Below are 22,593 nucleotides of genomic sequence, written 5' to 3' on the forward strand. Positions count from 1 at the left end.
AACATAGACGCACCGTGCGCTAATCCTGTTTCCTCAACGACACCTAAGCCCCGGCGAGCATCCTGACGCGCCATACTACCAGACAGCCACACAGTCTAGCACAATGAGGAAGTACGCACCAGCAGCAGAGAGAATCGATACGGCCGGAATTGTAACCGCCAGAGATGTCGCCCGTCCTGCGGAGCAGACACACTGATACTTCGCAAATCGACCCACCGCAGCCCCCGATGGAGCCACAAAGCCAAGAAGAATGGGGAACAGTCACCAGTGCCACCGGAGAGAGGAGGGACCGCGGGCCGCTGTCATTCCAATCACCCTGTCAAATTTGTCCCTCATGGAATTGAACGACGTAAATCCCAAAGAGAGCCAGAGACTGAGTGGAGCCGTCCCGAGGCCCGTCGAGAGAGTGCCAGCAGATGGGTCGTTGATCGTCTCCCGGAGAATCCGGCCCTGGAGGAGGGGAAGGAGGGGGGGAGGAGGCACACGCAAACGGGAAAAAAGTGAAAAGAAGGGACAAAAGGGAGAGGATACGGAGACACGAAAAAAAAGAGAAGTGAGACGGAAGTTAGAAACATAACATTCCCTACCAGCGGGAAGGGCCCGGACAGAAAGAACTGCACAAAAGATACCGCGCGTCACCCGTGGAATTTGAATTTTTGTGCAAAATACCATATCTCGCTGATCACTATAAATCCCGTCAGATCGGGACGCAAAACCACGACCCATGGACGGCACAGAGCCGTTTTTGGGAATACCCCGCTCGACAACCCCCTAAAACGCAGAACAGAAGGGGACCGAGCCAAGAAGAAGCACGGTGCAGAGACGCATGCCCCGCGGCGCCACATCCCAGTAAGCGCGGGCCAGAGTTCGACCCGGCATCCCTCGAGAGCCAGAACGAGTACGGCCCCAGCCGCAAGGAGAGCGGGAAGGCGGGCCGCAGCGAAGAGGCCCGCGAAGAGACCGAGAGAGGGACCCCAAGCGAAGGACCAGGTAAGGCCAGCAAACAAGTGTAAACCAGGTTGTGGGAAGGAGCAGGAGACCGCCGCGCCCAACGAGTCGAGGGAAGGCGAACGCCCCACGAGGACGAAAAGCCCTGGCGCGTAGACGCAGCTATCTCCGCCGAAATCTCTTCATTTATGTTGTTGGCGAGGATACCGCTCTACCAACCGAGTTCATGCCTGCGACTGCACAAAGGAGAGCCCGCGTAAGATAGCAGGCGCGGTGTTTCCACCCCCAATAGTCAAAAAGGCGACAGGCCCCGAAAAAATAACGTGCCCGGAAAAAATAGAAGAAGATTGAAGGGGGGGGGGGATGTTTAGTTAGGGTAGGGAACAAGAAGTAAGGGGGGGGGGGGGTAAAAAAATACCGGGACCCAGAAGAAGGCGTAAGGAGAGAGAAGAGAACACAGAAAAAAAGCCACCACTCCGCCTACTGCTATGCGGAAAAAGTCGAGACCAGTATAAAAAAAGAAAAATCGATAGAACAATAGCTAGTAAAAAGACGAGCCTAGCCAGATTACAAAATAAAAATAAAAAAAGAAAAGATTTCCAACGAGGAAAAGAGACCAATCATTCCGAGGAAAGCCAAACGAATTGTCACAAAAATAGGGGGTCCCCGATCCGACCGATGTGCCGTGCCGCCGCAAGTGCTCGCATGCTCGGGGGAATGCGCCGGACGAGCAGAAGGCGGCCGGCCGAAGACCAAAACAGCGAAAAAAAATACAGAACAGGCCAAAAGCCCGCAGAGGAACACCCAGTCAGTCGCCGGGACGACCGAGAAGCGGCAAGGAAAAAGGAAGAAAGAAGGAAAGAGCAAAGGGCGAAAATGCAGTATGTGTCGTAGTTTTAGAGATGTCCGTCTGCCGTAAGTTTGGTGGTTTCGCCAGAGTTGGCCAGTGATTTTTGATGGCGATCTTTGTTTTTTTATGAAGTGTCGTTGTTTATGCGAATTTTTGATTTAGTAGAGATAAAATAGGTATAATGTTGGTAGACGCGTTATTATTTTATGAGAACGAGGATCGTTTGTATGTAGGTGGTTTCTCAGTTAGGAAGTAGATTGAGTTTGTAGGCCAGTTGCGTTTTGAGGTTCGAGTTCTCTCCATTAGAGTGCCGCGCAGTTTATAGGACATATTTTTTCGGGAGGGTCGGCTTTTTCGCGGACCCAATTAGTTCTCCAGGTGAGGGCCGCGTCGTATTGTACTTTTTTCCGTTTGGGAATGACGGAGAGCTTAGTTCGTTTATTTGAGTTTCTGCTAAATTAATTTTTTTCTAGGCGAGCGTTTCCGAGCTTGTCTCCGCCGAAAATTACGGATCATATTTAATTGTTCACTCGTAATCGAAGCGAGACAAGCGATTAGCAAGTGTTATCAGCAAAAGTGCTTATATTAGGGGTTATTAATTTGTTGTTGTGATGTGGGATGATAGGTGACATGTAGTGTTGGACGGGTGTTAGAACGATTTATTATATATTCTGTTTAGTTTTTTTTAGCGAGATGGGCGACTTTGTATGTTTGTCATTATATTTAATCGCGCGAGTCGGAGAGTTCTTTTCCGTCCGATTCCCCATTTCGCCGCTTCTCTCGCGTTTTCTTTACCTTACAGCTACAATGTATTAAAGTTTTTTTTAAATTAATTTCTTCTTACTGCTTCCTTAAGCATCATTCCCCCGACGCTCTCTGTAGATGTATGTTGGCGGCTGAGAAGCGATAAGCAAAGTTACCTGTTGGAAAGCTCACAAAAAAATTTCGCCCACCCGCATGCCCGATGCGATTCGTGTATAATTCGTTCGCGTTGAGTAGGGTATATGGTTGCCTTAAAAAAAATTTTGTCATTTTGAGCGAGATTCTCCATTTGCTTTTCGCCCCTTTTTTTTGAATCGTCCCCTCCTACAAAGTTTGCAATATTTGTCCGACTTTTTGTCGCGTAAATATTGATGCTAAATTTTTTTAAAGTAATTTTAAATAGCGTAGATTATTTTGTTTTCTCTTGCGTTATGAAATGGAGTTATGAGTGTAGTTAGAATGATATATGAATTTTTTTTTGCGAGATATTTTTGAGCGTGATTTTAAGCTCAGTTTTATAATTTGAAGTCAGTGATTGAAGGAGTGATGTCAGGTGATCCAGGTTAATAAGAGTCCCTCCGTGAGTTGTTTCTCTTTTGTAAGAAAAAATGTTGAGATCAAAAGGAAGAGTAAGAGAAAGTTGAGCGAAGACGATGAACTGGCAGCGGAGAGTTATTTGATATTAGTTTGTTATTCCGGTTAATAGGGGATGGGGGAGATCGCCGGCCGTTCGTTATGCTTAGTTATTAGAGTTGTTATAGAAGATAAAAAAGATATAGGCGGAAAGGTTAAGAATAGCAGCGAAGGTGAAGTTATTTCTATTAAGAAAAAATAAAAATAAGGTTATAAGATTCTTATTGCGTTATAAAAAAGATTATTAAAGTAGAAATTGAGTTTTATTTTAATAATAGTAGGGGAATCGGTGAAGCGAATTTGTATAGATAATAGCAAGTTTTTTTTTTAGGCCACGGTGAATGAGCGATTAGGGCTGAATTTTTTTTAAATTTGTGCATATGTCCTCTTAATATTTTGTAACAAGCCTATTTTCAAATTGAATGAAAATTTGAAGCATATTTGATTTTTAAAATTTGTAATATTTGTAAATTTATTTAACAATAAATTGAATTTTTTGACCTTGTGGACGATATCTTTTTAACAAGTTTTTTTTTTCATTTATTGATATTAATCTGGATTGAAATTCGACAGTACTCATACTCGATCTCGAACTGCTGTTTCGATCTGACGTCGACGGCGAGGTGCGATGGCGAGTAATAAACCTTGCACCGGTAAACAGAAATTATTTCTAAACAAATTGTTTTATTACTCCAACCAGGTTACTGGTGGTTCGCTTAAACTAATTTATATTTTGATTTAAAGGCATTTTGCATGATACTAAATCTTTAAGTTATCCGGCATGCACCACTTGGATCAATTCATTTCGAAATTTTTGGCAGCGGAACCAAGTCAAACCAATTAGTTTCTGCCTCTTAGCTATAATTACAACCGAGAAAGTATGTTGAATTGTATTTGCACTTTTTTAAAAATTTTTCTGCAGCAATAGAACTAAGTTTATGAATCTATACTTAAGCTTTTATTTTGCAAATGCACTGACAGCCGTGTCTCGTGCGTGTACGTAACTGTTCCACGCGCGAATGATGCACAAATCCAATCTTTTTCTTCAAACAAACTAGACAATGTAGACTTCAACCTCGAGTGTGTATTTTACGGATGCACGTTTTTCTGTTAAATCAGACTAATATCTTATGCAAACTATAAATAAAATTTAGAAATATTTAGCAAAGAAACTTAATTTATTTATCCCTTTGAGAGCTGTCGGAGCCAGTTTTCCTGCGAAAAGAAAGCTGTATTGACGCTTTTTAAAATTATTTTTTCGGTCGCCTTAGAGCTAAAACTAACATTGATTTAGTCCTAATTTAGCAAATAGACTGGATAAATAGTAGCGAACTTGGCCGTGATGAACTTGGCGATTTAATAAAAATTTGTAAATAGATCCGAAAGAAAGAATCAAAATGTTCAGTTTTTTTCTAGAAAAAAGATCGTGTTTCTCAGTGGACGAGTAGGAATTTGGTGGCAATTTTAATTGCTTCCTTCTTCAGCAGCGCGCCACCGGACTCACGCACATGGAGATTTAAAATATTGCAATGCCAGGTTAGATTAAGGTGGATTAAGAATATTGCTCAGAATCTTGGGCGGGAAATGAACGTCAGAATGAAAAATGCACAATATAAACAGCGACAAATTTATTTAAATATTATCATCATGGCTAAATTTAGGTACTTATAATTTTATACAGTATATACAATTTACAAACTGAGAACGCTTTCACTCAAAACACCATGAGTAGAAGCTTTGCTTCTCATGGATTGCTAGAATAATTTAATAACGGAAAAGCGATAATGTTATTTGGATTCTCTTTGTATAATTATAACAGATTGTTCTTTGCGCCATCTTTGTTATTCTGATAACGGCGATACATATTACACTGTGTTCGTTGTATCTTTCTTTCTCAGTTCACGAATAAATATAGAGTAGCCTCTTGCTCGACTGTGAACCGTTTCCTTTCATTGGGAAGTCCTCTCTATATTTTCTGCAAGGTCTTGAGCTGCGCAGGAGGCCACACTCATCAAATTTCCCTTGAAATGTTCGCTGTGTCAAATATTCAATGGGTTTCTTTGAAATGAACGGCGTTTTGCGATTCCTGGTCGATTCCGCGCTCTTAATCATCTTCGCAGCCACAAAGTTTGTTGCCGGAATGGCGATGAATCAAGCCATGCCATTTTAATTATTTTGGGGCGATAACATCATTATTCTAATGATTTTAGCAGTATTTATTTACACGATATTCCTACAATATTTCACACCAGTACGAGCAATAGCGGTGAAATATCACCCTTGGTCAAAATTCTGATTCTTGTAGAGAAAGCTATAAATTTTAATACAGTGCGCAAAATGAAAACATTTACAAATTTTGTTGTTTTAACTCCACAGGAGTTGCTTCTCAGTTACGCTAAATAAGGTTATGTAAAAAAAAAAATGAAAGTCCGCTGTTATCGATTCAGTATTTAACTATTGTGTACCGGGATGAAACTCGCACCGGTGTAAAAACTGATTATATAAACAAAGAATGAAAGGCTTGCTTCGTACTGGAATGAAACGCGTACCGGTATCAAAAAAGACATAGAAACGCCCCCTAAATTAGCCAACTGGAGAACAAGGACAGTTGTCGAGCTTTGCACAGTTCTTTGGGATCGCATTTCTTGATTCAAATTGTCTCCTATGTCAGCCAGTGACCTTCCAATTTCCCTCGCTCTCGTCTCGTCAACATTGTCGACATCAGAATGAGAATGTTCGCCGGAATCGTTTGTGTGTCCTGCCATACCCATTCTTGGCGATTTGTAGAAGAAATTCATCCGTTTGTACCAAGTTTTAAGGTTTCTGTTGGTAAAAATGAGAGCGAATCGTATAAGTTGCAAGAAAAAGTTGTTTGTAATACTTTGTGAACGGAGTTTTAGACTTAACTACGCGTTGCAGTGATCTAATATTCATCCGTTCTCATTTACGTCGTTTCTCGCACGTACAAGATAAATCCCATAAAATTTTTATTGGCCTTGTTATAATTATAGGAAGTACACAGATTAAAACGATACAACTCTTTAAAAAAATCAGGAAAAAATATCTTAAAACTAAGTTCGTCAGTGCTAAAAAATATTGCTCCAGGCAAACAGAATTCACCATTTCCGTCCCATGTGGAAATTTGGTTTATTTGTATATTCTTTTTGCATTAGTGAGGCGTAATGTCTATAACTGGAACTAACCAAACATCGCGTGAACATGGCCTGGTCGTGCGTGAAATAATTTAATTATCAATTTACCGTGTCGCGGAGCAGGTCGTTAGAGAATCATAAACATAATAAATGAACACGCCTCTCTAGAAAACCAAGGTCACGTTATCCAAAAATCAGCTTTAGTTCTTTGTTTTAGTTTTTGTCAGGATTTTAATTGCTAGGCATGGCTTTAGACTACTTAAATAACATTGCAAAAACTTGACAAAGTGTATTTTACATAATTTCATTCAAAACAAAAAGAGCTCTTTTTGAATGGCTGTTGATAGTTTTGGTTTAAGATAAGGTCGCTAACACGGTGATTTAAAAACGCCACTTAAATTCTGATGGAAAGCAAAACTTCACAAGCTTTTCTTCGCAGTTTCAATGTCCGCAGGCAATACGAAAGAAACAAATTAGATTAAAAAGAAATATTAATTGGGGCGGGCCGGTTATATTTCGAATGTTTCAAAGCGTAAAAGAAGCGAATGTTTAGCATTGCCCTCCCGGAAAAAATCGAAAATAAAATTTTAAAAAATTGAGTCGAACGCACCTGTTGCCGATAGAGTTTCACCGGTGATGAGTCTGCGTTGTTCTTGATGTCAAACTGGCTTTACTGTGTTTATGCTGCCTTGCAAGTCACGCCGTCAGCCAAGAATTGATACTTCTTCCAATATCAGTGGCCTTCCACTCGAGTTCCAGCTTTTTTAGCTTTTTATTGACGACCTGTTAATAGGCTATTGTTTCTCTACGAACGTTTGGCGCCAAACGTGTTGGGAATAAAACAAAGCTTTGCAGCTTTGCATTCAATTTATAGCAGACAAAAAATGACAAGCGCCACCAAGTCGCCTGCACTTTGTAAACACTCCATGTAAACCCTCTTGTGAAACAAAAACACGCACGAAACAACTTCAACGTGCTAATCCCTTAACATTTGCCAAGGCCCGTCTACGAACCTTATTTGCATGTTGTTTGTCATGCTTTGGGTAAAGCTTTACGGAAGTTCATCCTCGGGGTAAAATCCCGTGAAATCACTAGTGACGTAAAATAACAAAAAAAACAAGACAACAAAAACCTCGAAACAATATAGAGCAGGAAAACAACAGCTCCAAAACAGAAAAGATCTCACAAGTTTTTACAAAGATGTAAACGCCTCAAAAGTAATATTCCTTTGCGGACGTTTCCCGGATCTGCTCTCTTTAGAAAAAAAAATTGCATGCTTACCATCTGTGTGTATTAGCTAGATTAGTAACAATATTAATTTGATTCGGAACCAACCTTTATTAAACATATATTTTTTGAAAGTTTTAATGTGGTTTCCTGGCGCCATTTTGACGTTCCTCGCGTGCTGTGCAAAGTTTCCGCGATGTCGCAGCAGAATTACTTTACACTGCGACCACACTGAAACATTTATCTTCTGCCCTAAGAAGCTGTCACTGTATTTGATGTTACAAACGGTGATTTATGTACACAAACAGATTTGTTTTGTGCATTTTTCATGTTGCAATGATAACTTTGCTTCAGTCGATTCGCTCAAACCTAGTAATAAAATCTTACTATCACTATCAACAGTTTCTATTAAATATTGTTTACAAATTTTTGATGACGAAGCAAAAACACTGTAAGTTATAATTGAATTTGTTTTTCTCAAAAAGAAAATTGCACCAACTCCTCCCCTTTAAACAAACAAAAGAGAGCTATTTGTTGGATTGGACATTGTTACTAGCATTTCTCACTTCTTTAAGCATAAAAGGTTTATCAGTTCAGTGTGAATGAATACACGATACCTATTCACCATATGTTGAAAATAATTTATTAATACGCAAAAAAAAAAATACAACAGGTGACCTCGAAGATTGTTCAAATGTCATTCGATATTTGTGACATTTTTTCGAAAGTTTTAGAAAGGGCAGAATAGATAACCCATGTCAAATCTGATTTCTCTTGCTCAGGTAATCGGCTAGTTCACCAAAAAATGTAGATTTTCTTACAGAAGTAATGAATCTTTAGCCATTAATTATTCATCGAAAACTTGGTGACTCATCGCGAGGGATTTTCCCTTAATCTGAAACAAAAGTGTGCAAAAATATATATTTATACCGATGACAACGCTATCAGGTTACTAAAATTTTTTTTTCGTTCTACTGATGGTCACTGATTTTAAAAATCACTTGAAAACACAATGTAGTAGTTAAAGGAAGAGTGTCTAGCCTCTCCCGCATAAAAAAATAAATCAGAAAACGCTGTCTGTGAGTGTACCTTTTGTAGTTTTTTCTCAGATAGCTCATGGCATATATTGTCGTCTAGTTAAAGGATCTGTTAAAATATGAACGTCGAACAATTATTATTTTTTTAAAAAAAATCGATTACAAGATTTGCCTTCTCGAGTTAATAATACAATTTGACTGAGGTCTTGATCGATATCGAAAAAGTTTTAACAAGTAAGAATAATAAAAAAGTTATGTTTGTCTCCCCACGGAGATCCTGGGAAGAAAGTGTTTATCTGAACGGGAGTTTGTTTCAATTCTTAAAGGCAGTTACTTAACCTTCCGTGAAGCACAAAACGAAAGATCTTGAGTAGACTCAACTTGCCTAAATGTAGGAGAATTACTTGGGATCCCTTTTTGACCTGGTCATACGTTTCAACTGCCCAGCGCTCTAGCTCATGCGAGAGAAAGCACTTTTTGTCAACAGTTTCTAACTCGTTCAGTTTTTGTTGCTGTTACCAATTTTGGCTTGTACTTGACCGGTTCAAAAAAAGCTCTGAAGATTTTGATAAAAACAGAATCAGGTATCTCTCAATTGCTTTTTCTGTTATCTTTAAATTCAGCAGTATCTGCATATACCCAAAACAAAACAAAATAAAACAAAACACCGAAAAACAACAAAACTGACAGAGTAATGTTATAATTTAAGCGGACATGACAAGTAAGCCAAACTCAAGGAGTTATACTTCAAAGAAAAAGTGATCTAGAATTTGTTGTCTCGAGCACAAAGCATGACAAAAAAAACTTGTCATCGCGTCAGGTTAAACATGGTCAGAAAAATAAGTTACCAAAAAAAAGGCCGTGACAAATTTTGTGTGAACATCACTGTGAGCAGCTTGTCCTTCAACTGTTTTGTATGTTACCGCTTTATTTTTCTAAAAATCTTTCGTGACATTCCCAAAAATACTTTTCCTTCCAGATTGCGAAGCAATTCTTTGTTTTCTTTGTCTACAGTGGAAAATTATTATCGTAAAAGCCTGGTTTTCACTAGCGACGCAAGCACAAGCGCAATCACGCAAAAAGGACAAATTTTGATCCTTGTGCTTAATTGTGCTTGCCGCAAGCGCAAGTCGTTTTCACGGTGAAATAAGAGCTGTTATCCTTGCGCTTGTGCTTGTGCTTGCGTCGCTAGTGAAAACCAGGCTTAAATGTGGCAATTTTCCTCCTTGGTGTTAATTTATTTGTCTTGTTTTCTCGGACCGTTCTATAAGACACGGATTCTCGTTTTTCCCTTAGCTTCGATTTATGGTCCGCGCGAGTTAAAAATAATTTTATGATCCCCTGCTTTGCAGAATAGAATTGAAAAAGAAAACCTTCAAGAAATGGAGCGAGAACAAGGTCCGTAAAACTTCTATTGACCAATTATAGCACGCGTAATATCTGAGCTATTATCTGAGCTTTCGTTTCGATTCTCTCCAGGCTCCGCGCGCTTACTTTTCACCTCTCCCCATTTCCCAGCCCGTACGAAACACGAAAGGACACGAAACATGCGAAAGACTGCCTCGTCCCCAGGCGCCGATTGGCCGGACGTTGAGGCGGTAAGGCGGGAAAACAGAGGAGCGCGGGGATTGATGGTTAGAGAGCGAGCCGCTTCCCCGTCCGCATTAGGCCCAGAACGCCAAGCGAACCGTGCACGTCAGTCCCACAACACCAAGCGAACCGTGCACGACCAAGGACGAGGACGCCTGGGGACGAGGCAGTGCGAAAGAGGCCTCTGCGGAGGAGAGAGATGGATGGATAATCATCAGCTTATAAAAAGTACTACATATAATCCATATACTAAATTTCCGATGATAAGCTAGTAAGAAAAAAGCTGCTTTCCACGAAAGCCGTCCCTAAAGTATCGAGACAAAATGTCACCTATAAAGTATCACTTTCTCTAGCATTCATTGCTAATCTTCCTATGAAAACACGAGTCATTTTGGCAGTAAAAGTATAAAAACCTTTCTCAAATCACAACTCAACAAACTCGTGCGTAAGGGTGCGTTTCTTTGGGAAAATCCAAAACTGGATCTTTGATCTCAGATCACACGGATATTTTGCTCCCAAAAAAACGAAAAATCCGAAAATGGTTTTTTTCCCTAAAAACCCCCTAAAAATTTTTCCCACAAAAAAAAAAAAAATTAAATTTTTTTTTTTTTGGTTTTTTTTTAAAAAAAAAATTTTTAAAAAAATTTTTTTTAAAAAATTTTTTATTTTATAACTAAAAAAGATTTTTTAAAGCGTTTTTTTTTAAAAAAAATCTCAAAAGATGGCGCTCACTGCACGCAATATCACGTGACAGACACGTGATGACTCCCTTTCAGGTTGTTGGGAGTCATCACGTGACTATCACGTGATATTGCGTGCAGTGAGCGCCATCTTACGCACGAGTTTGTTGAGTTGTGATTTGAGAAAGGTTTTATACTTTTACTGCCAAAATGACTCGTGTTTTCATAGGAAGATTAGCAATGAATGCTAGAGAAAGTGATGTAGAGAGATTCCTTCGAGGTTATGGCAAAGTGAGAGACATAAGCTTGAAGAGAGGCTATGGTTTTGTGGTAAGCATAAGCTTAGAGTTCCGCGAGGTTGCGTTTGTGAACTTTTCCGTTTCGTTGTGATTGTTTTGAAAGGCCATGTTTACCGTAACAGGAGTTTGATGATTACCGAGATGCCGACGACGCTATTGCAGATTTGAACGGCAAGGATCTTTTGGGTGAAAGGTGGGTGAAGCAAGCAAATCTTCACATGTAAAATATCAATTTTAAATGATGCTAAATTATTCATAAATTTGAAAGTCCAAGCGGACACAATGCTTACGTGTACACACAACTAATCATGATAAACTGTAGCTTTCTATAGTTGTCTGTTCTTCTTTACTTTTTTTAGTACAGTTAACCGCCTTTACAATGAATTAAGTTTAAGTACAGTCTTAAAATACCAATTTTTGTTGATTTCACTTCAAGTCTATGATTTGGAACTGTTCTAACCACCAGGAAACAAATTGACATTTGTATAATGCACCTATCAATGTTCAGCCGAAGGAGGGGGAGGCCGGGCATATGAATTTAGCCGAGACTTTCTGTTCAAATGCCCCACTGCAGGACATTTGTGGATGGTCAAAGCAGGCACTCAACTTCTATAAAATCGTGTTAGAAAATCTATTAATAAAATGGTCAAAAGCCCTTGCTACGGGCAAGCAATTGGTGTCAAATCCCCAGCCTATGCCTGGCCTTCCCCCTGGCTTAGCTTGATAAGTGCATAAGACCTATGCGTAGTCATGTAGTTGAATTTTGCAAAATCGTAATTAGTAATGTCGCAGCTGAAGATTTTCTCTATCCTCATCTCCTATCTGCTTGTCAGTGCAGTAATACTGTAAGTAGATCACTTCCAGTGACTGCAAACCGTAATGATTTGATTTAGCGCCAGAGGGCGCTTATTCGAGACAGGGCGCTAATTTAAAACAGGGCGCTTATTGAATTTTTTGTGAACCCAAATGTTCGAAACAAAACTTTAATATATATTAAAATAACTAACAATAACCTAAACTGTAACAGAAACAAATTGTTGAAAGTACACGTACAGTACGGCGAATGTTCATAAGTTTATCTCTTCGACATCGACGACTTCGGGGGGGGGGGGGCAGTTAGCACAATAGGAGCGCTTTTTAGAATAGGGGCACGTATAAGAATGGTTGCGCTTATTGGAATGGGGGCATTTATTAACTAAACACATTTGAAGGGGGCACTTAATTGGAAGGGGGTGCTTATTGGAAGGAGGGCGTTGAATTGAATCATTATGGTGATGTGTTTTTGTTTACCTTTCAGTGTTGCATTGGAGCTGGCTAGAGGTAAAAGGCTTGGAGGAGGAGGAGGAGGAGGGCGTGGTGGTGGAAGAGGAGGAGGAGGAGGGTATGGAGGAAGAAGGCCAGTTTGGATGGACAAGTATTAATATAGACATTTTCTTTCCCCCACTTAACCATATACCGTAGAATTCCGGTAGCCTGGGCAACACTTAGTAAGGGGTTTGGGTGGGCATATTAAGGGAGGGGCAATCCGGGAGGGAAGGGAAAAAACGCGAAAGAGCCACGGGAGGGAGACTGTCGCAGCACATAGCCCTGTAGACTGACCGGAGAGGGGGGGGGGGCTCGGAGTGCTCCAGGAGATGGGCCAAACCGGGAGGGCTAAGCGGGGGGCTATAACCGGATTTTACGGTACACTGTAGCAAAACACAAAACATAGGTGGAGTTTTGCACGTTGAGAAAAAACTCAAATTTTGTTTTTGTTGAAAAAGACATGCTTGAAGCAAAAGACATGCACGGTGGAGTACCGATTTCCTGAACCTTCAAGAAAAATGAAACTTGTTTTGAGAAATCGGGAGTTCCAGAAATCCAGGATAATATTGCCGTGTTTGACTAAGGGAAACATATCCAACTAAAAGGACTTCTGTTTCGAGGTATTGAGAGGTTTGAGAAATCAAAGTTTTGAGAAATCAGCATTCCACTGTATTGAATTAAAATTTACTTTGACATTTGAAATCAAATCATTTTTGGTCAAGTCTAATTTTACATGTATGTTCTCGTGCCAGTTATAGTTTCCCCTTTAATTCTGTTAGGGATATTCACTGAAAACTTTGTATTTATACAATTTCCTTTTGTTTGTTTCCCCACTGGGGGTCAAGGTATGGGCCTCCAGTAAGAACTCAGTACCGCGTCATTGTGGAGAACATGTCCAGTCGTACCAGTTGGCAGGTAATTTCAGAGCTGTACAGAAATGTCAAAACAAAAATACTAATGTTAATTTTAGAACATCCTAAATTTTCAACAGGTTCCTGGATTTGTACTCTTGTTATGTGAGGTGTTAATTAGATTGAACCCTAAACTATCCTTACTCAGTACTACACAGTAGGCCTTATGCATGTCACTAAACATCAGTTGCTCAAAATTCACCCCAATCCTCATTTGTACAAAACCATCTTACAACCCTCTCACACTCAGTGTACGGTGTACATGTAGTTACTTTTCATATTAATTTACTTTTATCTTGGTTAATTTTGTGTTATTGTAGACTCAAAACAGTAAAGATTTCTAATTAAGCTTGAACTGAATCTTGATTCATATAAAGTGGTTGACAGCAGGCAGAAAAGCTTACCAAGAACAGTTTCCCATTCTTTACTTTACCTTTGTTTGTTGACAGGGCGTTAAGGAATAAGCGCTTGATATTCACTAAGCAAACTTGGGTACAAATGATGTTGGATCTTTTCCTAAACTGAGAGAGGTTCCTTTTGCGTGTCACTACCTTGCGGCAGTTGTGAAAGCTTGCAAATTAACGATGTGATGTGACTAAATGTGATATGGGTACAGTGATTGATGAGAAGTCTGCTTGTCATCTCTGAGGATACTAAGCTTAATCTGTGATTTGTGAGAATTTGAAGAGAGGTATAAAACGTTCAGGTAAGAAAGAGAGAAGACGATTGCCTTCCCTTGAAATCATCAAAAGAAAACCCAAAAAAATCATGCTTGACAAAGCTTATGAAATTCCAAATTTAATGGGAGTGCACTGTGCACAGGAGAGATACATCAATAATGCAGTTTTCATTGATTTACTTGAAATGATAAAATTCAAAATTAGTGTTTATGAAATATATTAGTTTGAGATCCTTTATATTTATATGGGCTATATACATCATTATGTATTTTGGTTAAAAATCATAAAATAATAAAAACATTCAAGAGACTTGCTATGGGCAAAATAATGTACAGAAAGTGTTGATTAATCATGGTTAATGTATTTTTAATCAATTTTTATCCAGCACTTTACCTTTTGTAATTTCCCAGTGTCATTATATTTTATACAGGATCTTAAAGACCACCTTCGCCAGGTCAGCAATGCAAAATTGACTTACGCTGATGCACATAAAAAGAGAGTTGGAGAAGGGTGAGATTCAATGAACGTGATTTTTGCATGTACATGCAAATAATTATTTTCAACTCACTGCAACATTAACTGACTTGCATAGTTCAAACGAGGAAGATGTAAATTCTGTTGTAATGAGTGTGGGACAAAGAAAAAATCTGAGTTCCTGATGGGGGAAGGAAGAAGGATGAAGCATTGATTCCAAATTTATGTAGTAATAACGACATTATTATCTGGCTGTTAGTATAACTGGCAGCTGAACTTCAAAAACTGTATTTTTCCATTGTTTATTCCTGACCTTATCACATGAGAATAATCATGATGGCAGCACATGTACAAAGAAGGAATAATTTGGCTTTGGTATTCAATAAAAGCTCTAAGCCCTCGGGTGTCATGATTTACGATCTACATGTAGGGAAGGGAGGGGGGCTTGCAAAAAAAACTGAATTTCCAGATGGATTTGTATAGAGAGATCACAGTCTTTTGTCTTTTTAGGTCTGTGGAATTTGAGACTCGCGATGACATGGCGGACTGCATCCGAAAAGCTGACAACACAGAGCTTGGGGGCAAAAAGATACGACTAACTGAAGTAAGTACTGTACATGTATCTGTTCTACCTGTCTTTGCTTTTTCAAACAACAGGTTGCACAATATTTTAGGGATTGTTTTTTGGGATTTTCCAAATTATTTCATGTGTACCGTTAGATTAAATTATTTGTTTTTTCCCTCTTCCCTCTATTTCCTCTACCTAACCTTTTCCAGAGTTAAACCTCTCTGAAGATAAGCAAAGTAATGACTGTCTATCAGCATGAACCAGGCTATCAGATTTTGGGCAATAAGTAAAGTAAATGGCATGCAATAAAAAATTAATAGCTGTGTGGATTCAGCAGTGTATGGTTTAACACACTAACCTTTCTTGCAGGATAAAGGCCACCATAGTTCCCCTCCGAGACGCAGCAGCTACAGGAAGAGTTCACGTTCCAGGTCTCCTCGATCTCGTTCACCAAGATCTCGATCTCGCTCTCCAAGGTCACGCTCTCGCTCCCGCTCTCGTTCACCACCAAGAAAGCGTTCAAAGTAAGTTCATGTACATGTACAGTATATGCAGGATATGTAAGCATTTTGGTGGGTAGTACAGTACCAAATAGTGAGCTATCGAATAGAAAAAAATCTCTGTTGTGGACCTGCTGATGTGACAAAAATGTAACAAGAGCTTTTGTTTACCAGCCCAGTTAATTCCATTATTCTATCTGACTTGCAGGTCTTACTCTCGTTCCAAGAGTCGTTCCCCATCCAGGTCACCTGTACGTGCTCAGAAGCGTTCTAGAACACCATCGAAATCTCCTGAGCCAGCCAGGGCAGCATCACCTGGGGACAAGCTTGATGAAAGCGATGAATAATATTTGTAGATTTTGTTGCTGACCAACAGTTTCGATTTTTTTTTTTTTGAGTTTTCCTTTTGTGCAAAGCACATCATACAGAACACCACTGTCTTGAAGGATTTTACAGTTATGGTATACAGCATGTATTCAAGAACTTTTTTCCTTTTGTATGCTCAAATGTTACAGATGTTATCTTTTAGTTTAGTAGTGCAGGGTTCATGCTTAGTTCCAAAAGTTCAAAAGTGTCTGTTGAGAGGCAGATTTCTTTCTTTGGGCAAACTTTTTAGTCACACTTGCTTTTTTCATTGAGATTTGCATGCGTATATTTGAATGGTAACTGCAGTATTTAGGAACCATGTCAATGTTGAGTCTTGTCAGGGATTGAAATTTGCATGCACAGCTATATTATTATCACTATAGCATTGTTGTAGTTTTATTGTCAGGTCTATCATGACTGAAACAAGGAAAAATGGATCCAGAAGCCTCTAGTTATATATACATGTAGATCTTTTTTCTCACGTATTAATTTATGGAGTTTGTTCATTTATTATAAATCAATAGAAATTGTAATGTTGTTTTAAAATAAAATGTTAAGTTTGATCTTGTGTTGTGTCCACAGTCACTTATATGGAATGTTACTTTTAGTCGAATAAGATTAGCATTGAAACTGATGCAAAGCATGTTTTCTTGCCTTATGCAAGATGGAGGGTGCAAATAATAATGCAACATTGAGCCATAGTAGACAAGCTAGAAATCGGAGATTTTACTCAAAGTTTTCATCACTAAAGATTATTACTTTGGAGTCAATTCTCTGATTTCCAGATTGCACATTATGACTTCACAGCCAATTGCAACATGTGCTGTATTAACATATTAGGAAGTGGTCATAACAAGTGTTTTCGACGAGGACCCACCTTGTGTAGGGGTAGGGGGGCTATGCAGGATACCACCTGTCTGATTAGTCAAATGGAGTCAAATTGTGTTGTGACTTTCATATTAGGTGTACATGAAGCTTGCATTGCTGGAGAAATGGCACAAGGAGGTTTGAATCTTTTTCTTAGTTTTTACTCCTGATAGAGAGGGGCAATACAAACAAGACACTATCTTTTAAGGTGGGAAGGGAGGGGGGGGGGGGGGGACACGAAGAGACCACCTGTCTTTTTGCAGAGAAGTGGGTCCTGTCTAAGTACAATTATAGTTCTAACCATTTCCCTAACAGCAACATCATAAACCAAAAGTTCCCAAGTCTTGCAACATGGGTGAAGAAAATCCATGTTAATTGGCCCATGCATTAGCAGCAGTTAGCTACATACAGTTAAATACAGGAAATAAATCCCACATGTGTAAAACAAAAATACTGGTAACCACTGTGTGAAAAGATATTTTATTAAAAAAGCCTGCATGCAAAAGTCATCAACTTTATTGTATTCTTAGTTTCAATTTCAAACTGGAAAGGGACCAGGAATCAAGCCGCCCCAAAGGTGAGATGGCAGAGGAAATGTTCTGTCCTTGATTTTTCCTGACATTTTAAATATTAATATTAATAATCTATAACACACTATACCAATAATTTTTGCAGATAAAAGTTCTTCATGGCTTTTAGACTTACTATATTAGTAGATTTTATGCATTATAAAACTAGTGATCGTCATGATAATGAGTAGCTCTAGCCTTCTAAGCAGCTAGTCTGGAGTCTAAAGATTACGTTACGATTCCAAAGAGTATCTGCAAAGGAGGCTACACAATGAGGAGTGTCTTAGTACATGAATTGTGTGATCCTAGTTTCCGTATAATAATTTTGTTAGCCAAAAAAAAAACCTACTGCTTCCTGCTAAATACACATGTAAGTAATGAGTTGACTGATTATATTAGTAAAATTTTATAGTTTCAACCACAGTTTTCTAAGATGGGTTGTACAACAACATCAGATGAGTATAGATTACTTCAGTTTGGTACTTATTTTTCAGGGAAAGTGAAAAAGTGTTTGTTTTCTCCAGCTTCAAGTTATTTTCGTTTACATCTGTTAATCACAATTTGTTGGTCATATTTACTTACTAGCACTAATAATAATATTATAATGTGTATATTCAAAATATACATGTATAAACTCCAACTTGTCATGATGTCGCAACTTGTTTGAGTGGTTGTTCAAGGTATGAGACTAGGGCCTCGGCCTGTTCATAAAAAATAAATAAAATAATAAATTAATTAGTTGACAGATAGACAAATAAATAATTAGAAACAAGTAAGACCAGGAGATTTTATTTTTGGTGGGGGGAATTTGCAAAAATAATAGTGATAAGGGGATGTTGATCTAAAATTCACTTTTACTTCTAAGGGATACCAAACTATGTAGACTTTTTCTTATAAGTAATACTGTTTTTATTTATTTGTAGCTTCCTATGCAAATGCTCAGGCTCATCTAACAAGTTGACCACACCACGAACAGGAACAAGTGTCGTTTTTGATTTTCCGTTAAATTTGAAGTAGGAATAAGCATCAGTACAAACAATTATCCATGGGTACTCTGAAAATAATAATAATAATAATCATCATCATCATTTGTATAGCGCCCTTTCCATACGTTCAAGGGCGCTTGACAATGTTAAAAAGTAAAATATTAATTAAATAAATTACAATTTACTTTGAATTTAAAAAATAAAATATGGTTAATATAAAAAGGCCTCTCTAAGACTTGATAATTTTAAAAAGTAAAATATTAATTAAGTAATTTACAATTTACTTTGGATTAAAAAAAATATATGATTAATATAAAAAGGCCTCTCTAAAAAGCAATGTTTTAAGTTCTTTTTTAAAAACGTCAAGTGATTTAATAAGTTTAAGTTTCTTTGGAAGCGCATTCCATAGTCTGGGGGCGGCAACTTTAAAAGATCGTTCTCCATAAGACTTTAAGTTTGTTTTCGGTACAACCAACAGATTCATTGATGATGATCTAAGTTGCCTGGTCGGTGTATAGTGCTGGAGTAGATCAATTAAGTATTGGGTGCCATGCCATTCAGCGCTTTATACGTAAGAGGTAGTATCTTATATTTAATTCGTTGCCGGATTGGGAGCCAATGTAATCTACAAAGAACAGGTGTTATGTGTTCTGATCTTGAAGTTTTTGACACCAGTCTTGCTGAGCAGTTTTGAACGTATTGAAGCCTATCCAGCACTGATTGTGGTAGGCCATAAAGTAGTGCATTACAGAAGTCCAACTTTGATGAAATAAACGCATGAACAAGTATTTCTGCTTCATCCTGAGAAAGACAGTTCCGTATCCTCACCTCCATTGCGTAAGTGATAAAAAGCTGTCTTGCAGGTGTTTATAACATGTTTCTCTAAGTTCATGTGAGTATCAAAAGTTACTCCTATATTTCTGACGTTACTAGAGACTTCAATGTATTCACCGGCCGCATGGATACCCTCAATAAGTGGTGTAATTTTTTTTTTTGGACACATAAGCATGGCAAATTGATACTGTGTCATGTTGTTTGGCAACTTTGGTTATGGAGATTGCAGGTTCAGTGACTTAATGGTGAAGCTATTTTGCCCTCAAATGTCACTCAAAACACATTGTAAAAATCTAAGCCAGGGCTCCAATCCAGACTTCTCAAGTGATCTGAGACCAATTACATGTATGAATATCAAACCTCTCCCTACCATGCTCCACCTCCTAGTAAAGGGAAGGAAAATTATCTTGACAAAACTTGATTAGACTCTAGAGAAGCAGTCCCTCTTTTCCTAGGCTCGTTTTCCAGCTACTGTTCGGGAAAATGAGCCTACACTCCTTCACCTTCTCTCTTTTCATGAAGATCAGAGGTGAGAGAGTGACAGAAATCAAGCCTACTCTTTTCCCTTCTTTTGTCTAGTAGAAAGCCATTTCTTTTCCTCTTGTTTTTTTTTTTTTGCATCTTCCTTAAGAATCTAAGGAAAAGGGTTGACTGATCGTAGTCTAGAATTGGATGATCATAAATACCTTAGCCTTGAGCATTCCAAGTCCTACAGATTGTCGTGCATACAGACAAAGGATTAAGTTAGCCACTCTTGTGATAGCAACTTTTCCATCCTGGAAAAATAAAATAAAAACTGTTATTGTTACATGTAAGTTAAGGTAAACATGTACCTGTTTTTGCTGACAGACACACAAGTGCTTTACCGGTAATTCCTATTTTAAGCATGCATCCTACTGGAAATTTCTTGCAACACCATTCAAAGAATAGAGGATATCAAGCACTAAATAAAGAAATTTTCATTGCTTCTATTTACTATGCTTTAAAAAAAAGTGGTTGTTTGTTTATCCTTCAAAGCTATTCTTTTCACATACCATAAATTCCGCTTATAAGCCCTGGGCTTTTACAAGTTTATAAGGTGTTTTGGGTGGGCTTATAAATGGAGCGGCTTATATCTGGGAGGGCTTATAAGCGAAATAAAAAAAAAAAACGTTTTGAAATGAGCCAGAGGAGTTTAAACAAAATACCGGCTTGTTTAAGTGAAAAATCCATAATAAAGCAACATATAGCCCTGTTCAGTACTGTCATCCGGCAGAGGGGGGCTTATATCTGGGAGGGCTTATAATCGGATGTATTTTTTTGTTATCCAGATAGATGGGCCTATAACCGGGGGGGGGCTTATAAGCGGGAGGGCTTATAAAAAGAGTTTTACCGTATTCTAGATAAAAAGAACATAAACCCCTATCTTGCAAATTTTGGTATCAGTGCTTTATTTACAACCTGTAGGAGATAAAGCATTAAGAAATTTTTGATGGGATGTTTTTCAATTAAAATAATCTTGGGCATGAGTGAAAGTGTTACAATAAACATTTGCCTTATGTAAGCTACCAAATCAACAAATGGCATGCATGATTATTTCATTTATAGCACGACATTAGCAGATACATACCTCACAGTCCATGAAGATCATTTTCAGCTCGTCATTGTGGAAGGCCATTTTTCCATTCTTTTCATAAGCTGCCCATATACTAGAAGCAATAGCTGCTGTGACTTTAGCATCTCTGTCTCCTGATCCAGCATAGGATAATAATGATCCCTCTTGGTTGATAAGTCTAAATATGACATTTTGACATTGATGTTAGTGTCAGTTAGAGCCTTCACAGGGCCTACATACTAAACATAAGTCTTGGGGAAGGTGTAGGGAGTGATTTAATTCCACTCCACATCTTTGCCAACAAAAATTCTTTGTCATCCACTCCCCTCTCCACCCCCAATACAATGTTGAGTTTTGTCCATCTAACCTCATGACATTTTAATCTTGTTTTCTTTTTTTTCTTTTTCTTTCCTTTTTCTTTTTTTTTTCTTCAATGGGGGGGGGGGGTGGGGAAATGGAGTAAACACTAATATTTTTACTTTCATATGTCAAAAGGTCAACAAGGTCTGGCAGTGCAAATTGCTACCTTCACCCACCAAGTCCCTAATCGTGTCCCCTGAGGCCATGATCCTTCTGGTCTGTGCCAGGGTTCAGGAGCTGTGGGCTTATCTGAAAGCCCACCACAAGGGGAACCGAGTCTGAATCTGATTGGCTGTAGAAAACTTGTTTGTTTCACCACACTCTGGTGCATGCACACAACCAAACCAGAACTAGGATTTCCTGGTTCCGGTTTTGGATTAGCCCAGAGCTGTTGAGTTTTCCGACCACTGGTCAAGGGGAACGCAGGCTCTGGGAACGAGATTGCCTAGTCCCTTCCAAATGACAAGGAAATAAAGCCTATATCAAGTATATGTGACATGTGAATGGATAAACCCCCTTTGCTACCCTCTCCCCACCCCTCTGGAACTTCCAGTTAGCCATATAGTTACCACCCTTCCCAACAGAATTTCCAATTACCCTCCATGGAGAGGGTATGGATAAGCTTAATTTCTGGAACCACACATTAAAAGAACAATCTAAACTGGGACGAAAAATTTAATAATCACTGTTCAATAAATTTATAAGTCTTAAATGCATTAGACTAAACTGTAAATCACCAACTTTTAATACCCAGTAGTCCATTGTCGTCCGATTTAACACCTTTCTATCCCTCTAACAGACGAACACTACATATCGCTATCTTGGCAGCTTTTAGCAGCTAATTTTTTTGTCACTATGTAGATTTTAGGGTTTATTTTAGCTGCAATACATCATTGTACTCACAGTGAACTCTCGACTCCTCCACTAATGGCCTGCCCAAGTATTTCAGTGAGAACTTTTGGCTTGAGCATCTTTACTAGTGGAAATTCCGGTAACTCTACTTCACGTTTATCACCAAATGAAAAAGCATGTGACATTTACTCGCTTAAAAATTCACTTAATTAACTACCGAACCACTGATCTCAGATGGAAAACTCTCAACAACATCACGTGCCTTTCAGGCCGGCTCGAGCACTCAAACCAGAGACCACGTTATGTAAGTGGCAGTAAGTGTCAACAGATTGCAGGATCTAGTATCCAGGGTTTCTCACGAGCGGTCATCAGTTCTAAACTCCCGGCCTGACCAATCGATGAAACCGATAGTCGATGATAATCGATATCAATCAATAACAATCGATGCCAATTAATCGATTGATAACGGCAATCGATGACGGAAAATTTTGTGACTTTTAACATGATCGATCTTCATCGATTACCATCAATTTTTATCGACTGTCATCG

General features: G+C 38.7%; 2 protein-coding genes across 3 annotated transcripts; one reads left to right on the plus strand and one right to left on the minus strand.

Annotated features, from left to right (window-relative positions):
- Positions 1 to 11,000: 11,000 nt before the first annotated feature.
- Positions 11,001 to 16,550, plus strand: LOC144633204 (serine/arginine-rich splicing factor 4-like). 2 transcript variants are annotated; one of them, XM_078492018.1, is made up of 8 exons: positions 11,001 to 11,209; positions 11,301 to 11,371; positions 12,476 to 12,592; positions 13,320 to 13,398; positions 14,505 to 14,584; positions 15,059 to 15,152; positions 15,486 to 15,640; positions 15,825 to 16,550. In XM_078492018.1, exons 1-8 carry the CDS (start codon positions 11,090 to 11,092, stop codon positions 15,961 to 15,963), a joined length of 855 nt encoding a protein of 284 aa, XP_078348144.1. In that variant the 5' UTR covers positions 11,001 to 11,089; the 3' UTR covers positions 15,964 to 16,550. The 2 variants fall into 2 exon arrangements, with proteins under 2 accessions (XP_078348144.1, XP_078348145.1); XM_078492019.1 differs by having other exon boundaries at positions 13,329 to 13,398.
- A 760-nt stretch (positions 16,551 to 17,310) lies between these two features.
- LOC144633222 (ragulator complex protein LAMTOR2-like) lies at positions 17,311 to 22,328 on the minus strand. Its single transcript, XM_078492047.1, has 4 exons — positions 22,096 to 22,328; positions 20,848 to 21,010; positions 19,925 to 20,014; positions 17,311 to 18,119 (listed from the first exon to the last, which is right to left on the minus strand). The coding sequence occupies exons 1-4, from the start codon at positions 22,227 to 22,229 to the stop codon at positions 18,063 to 18,065; spliced, it is 444 nt and encodes a 147-aa protein (XP_078348173.1). The 5' UTR covers positions 22,230 to 22,328; the 3' UTR covers positions 17,311 to 18,062.
- Between the last annotated feature and the right edge of the window lie 265 nt (positions 22,329 to 22,593).

This window comes from Oculina patagonica, chromosome 12, assembly GCF_052425735.1.
Source record: "Oculina patagonica isolate OP01 chromosome 12, crgOcupat, whole genome shotgun sequence".
Taxonomy (NCBI): domain Eukaryota; kingdom Metazoa; phylum Cnidaria; class Anthozoa; order Scleractinia; family Oculinidae; genus Oculina; species Oculina patagonica.

Bases quoted from the DNA above. Each gene is read 5' to 3' on its own strand.
- LOC144633204 (XM_078492018.1), top strand. From the start codon at position 11,090: ATGACTCGTGTTTTCATAGGAAGATTAGCAATGAATGCTAGAGAAAGT. The intron at 11,372-12,475 runs GTGGGTGAAGCA...TTTACCTTTCAG, and splicing joins AAGGATCTTTTGGGTGAAAG to TGTTGCATTGGAGCTGGCTA. The intron at 14,585-15,058 runs GTGAGATTCAAT...TTGTCTTTTTAG, and splicing joins AAAAAGAGAGTTGGAGAAGG to GTCTGTGGAATTTGAGACTC.
- LOC144633222 (XM_078492047.1), bottom strand. From the start codon at position 22,229: ATGTCACATGCTTTTTCATTTGGTGATAAACGTGAAGTAGAGTTACCG. The intron at 20,015-20,847 runs GTATGTATCTGC...TTATTTTTCCAG, and splicing joins TGATCTTCATGGACTGTGAG to GATGGAAAAGTTGCTATCAC. The intron at 18,120-19,924 runs GTATTTATGATC...TTTTATGAACAG, and splicing joins TTGGAATGCTCAAGGCTAAG to GCCGAGGCCCTAGTCTCATA.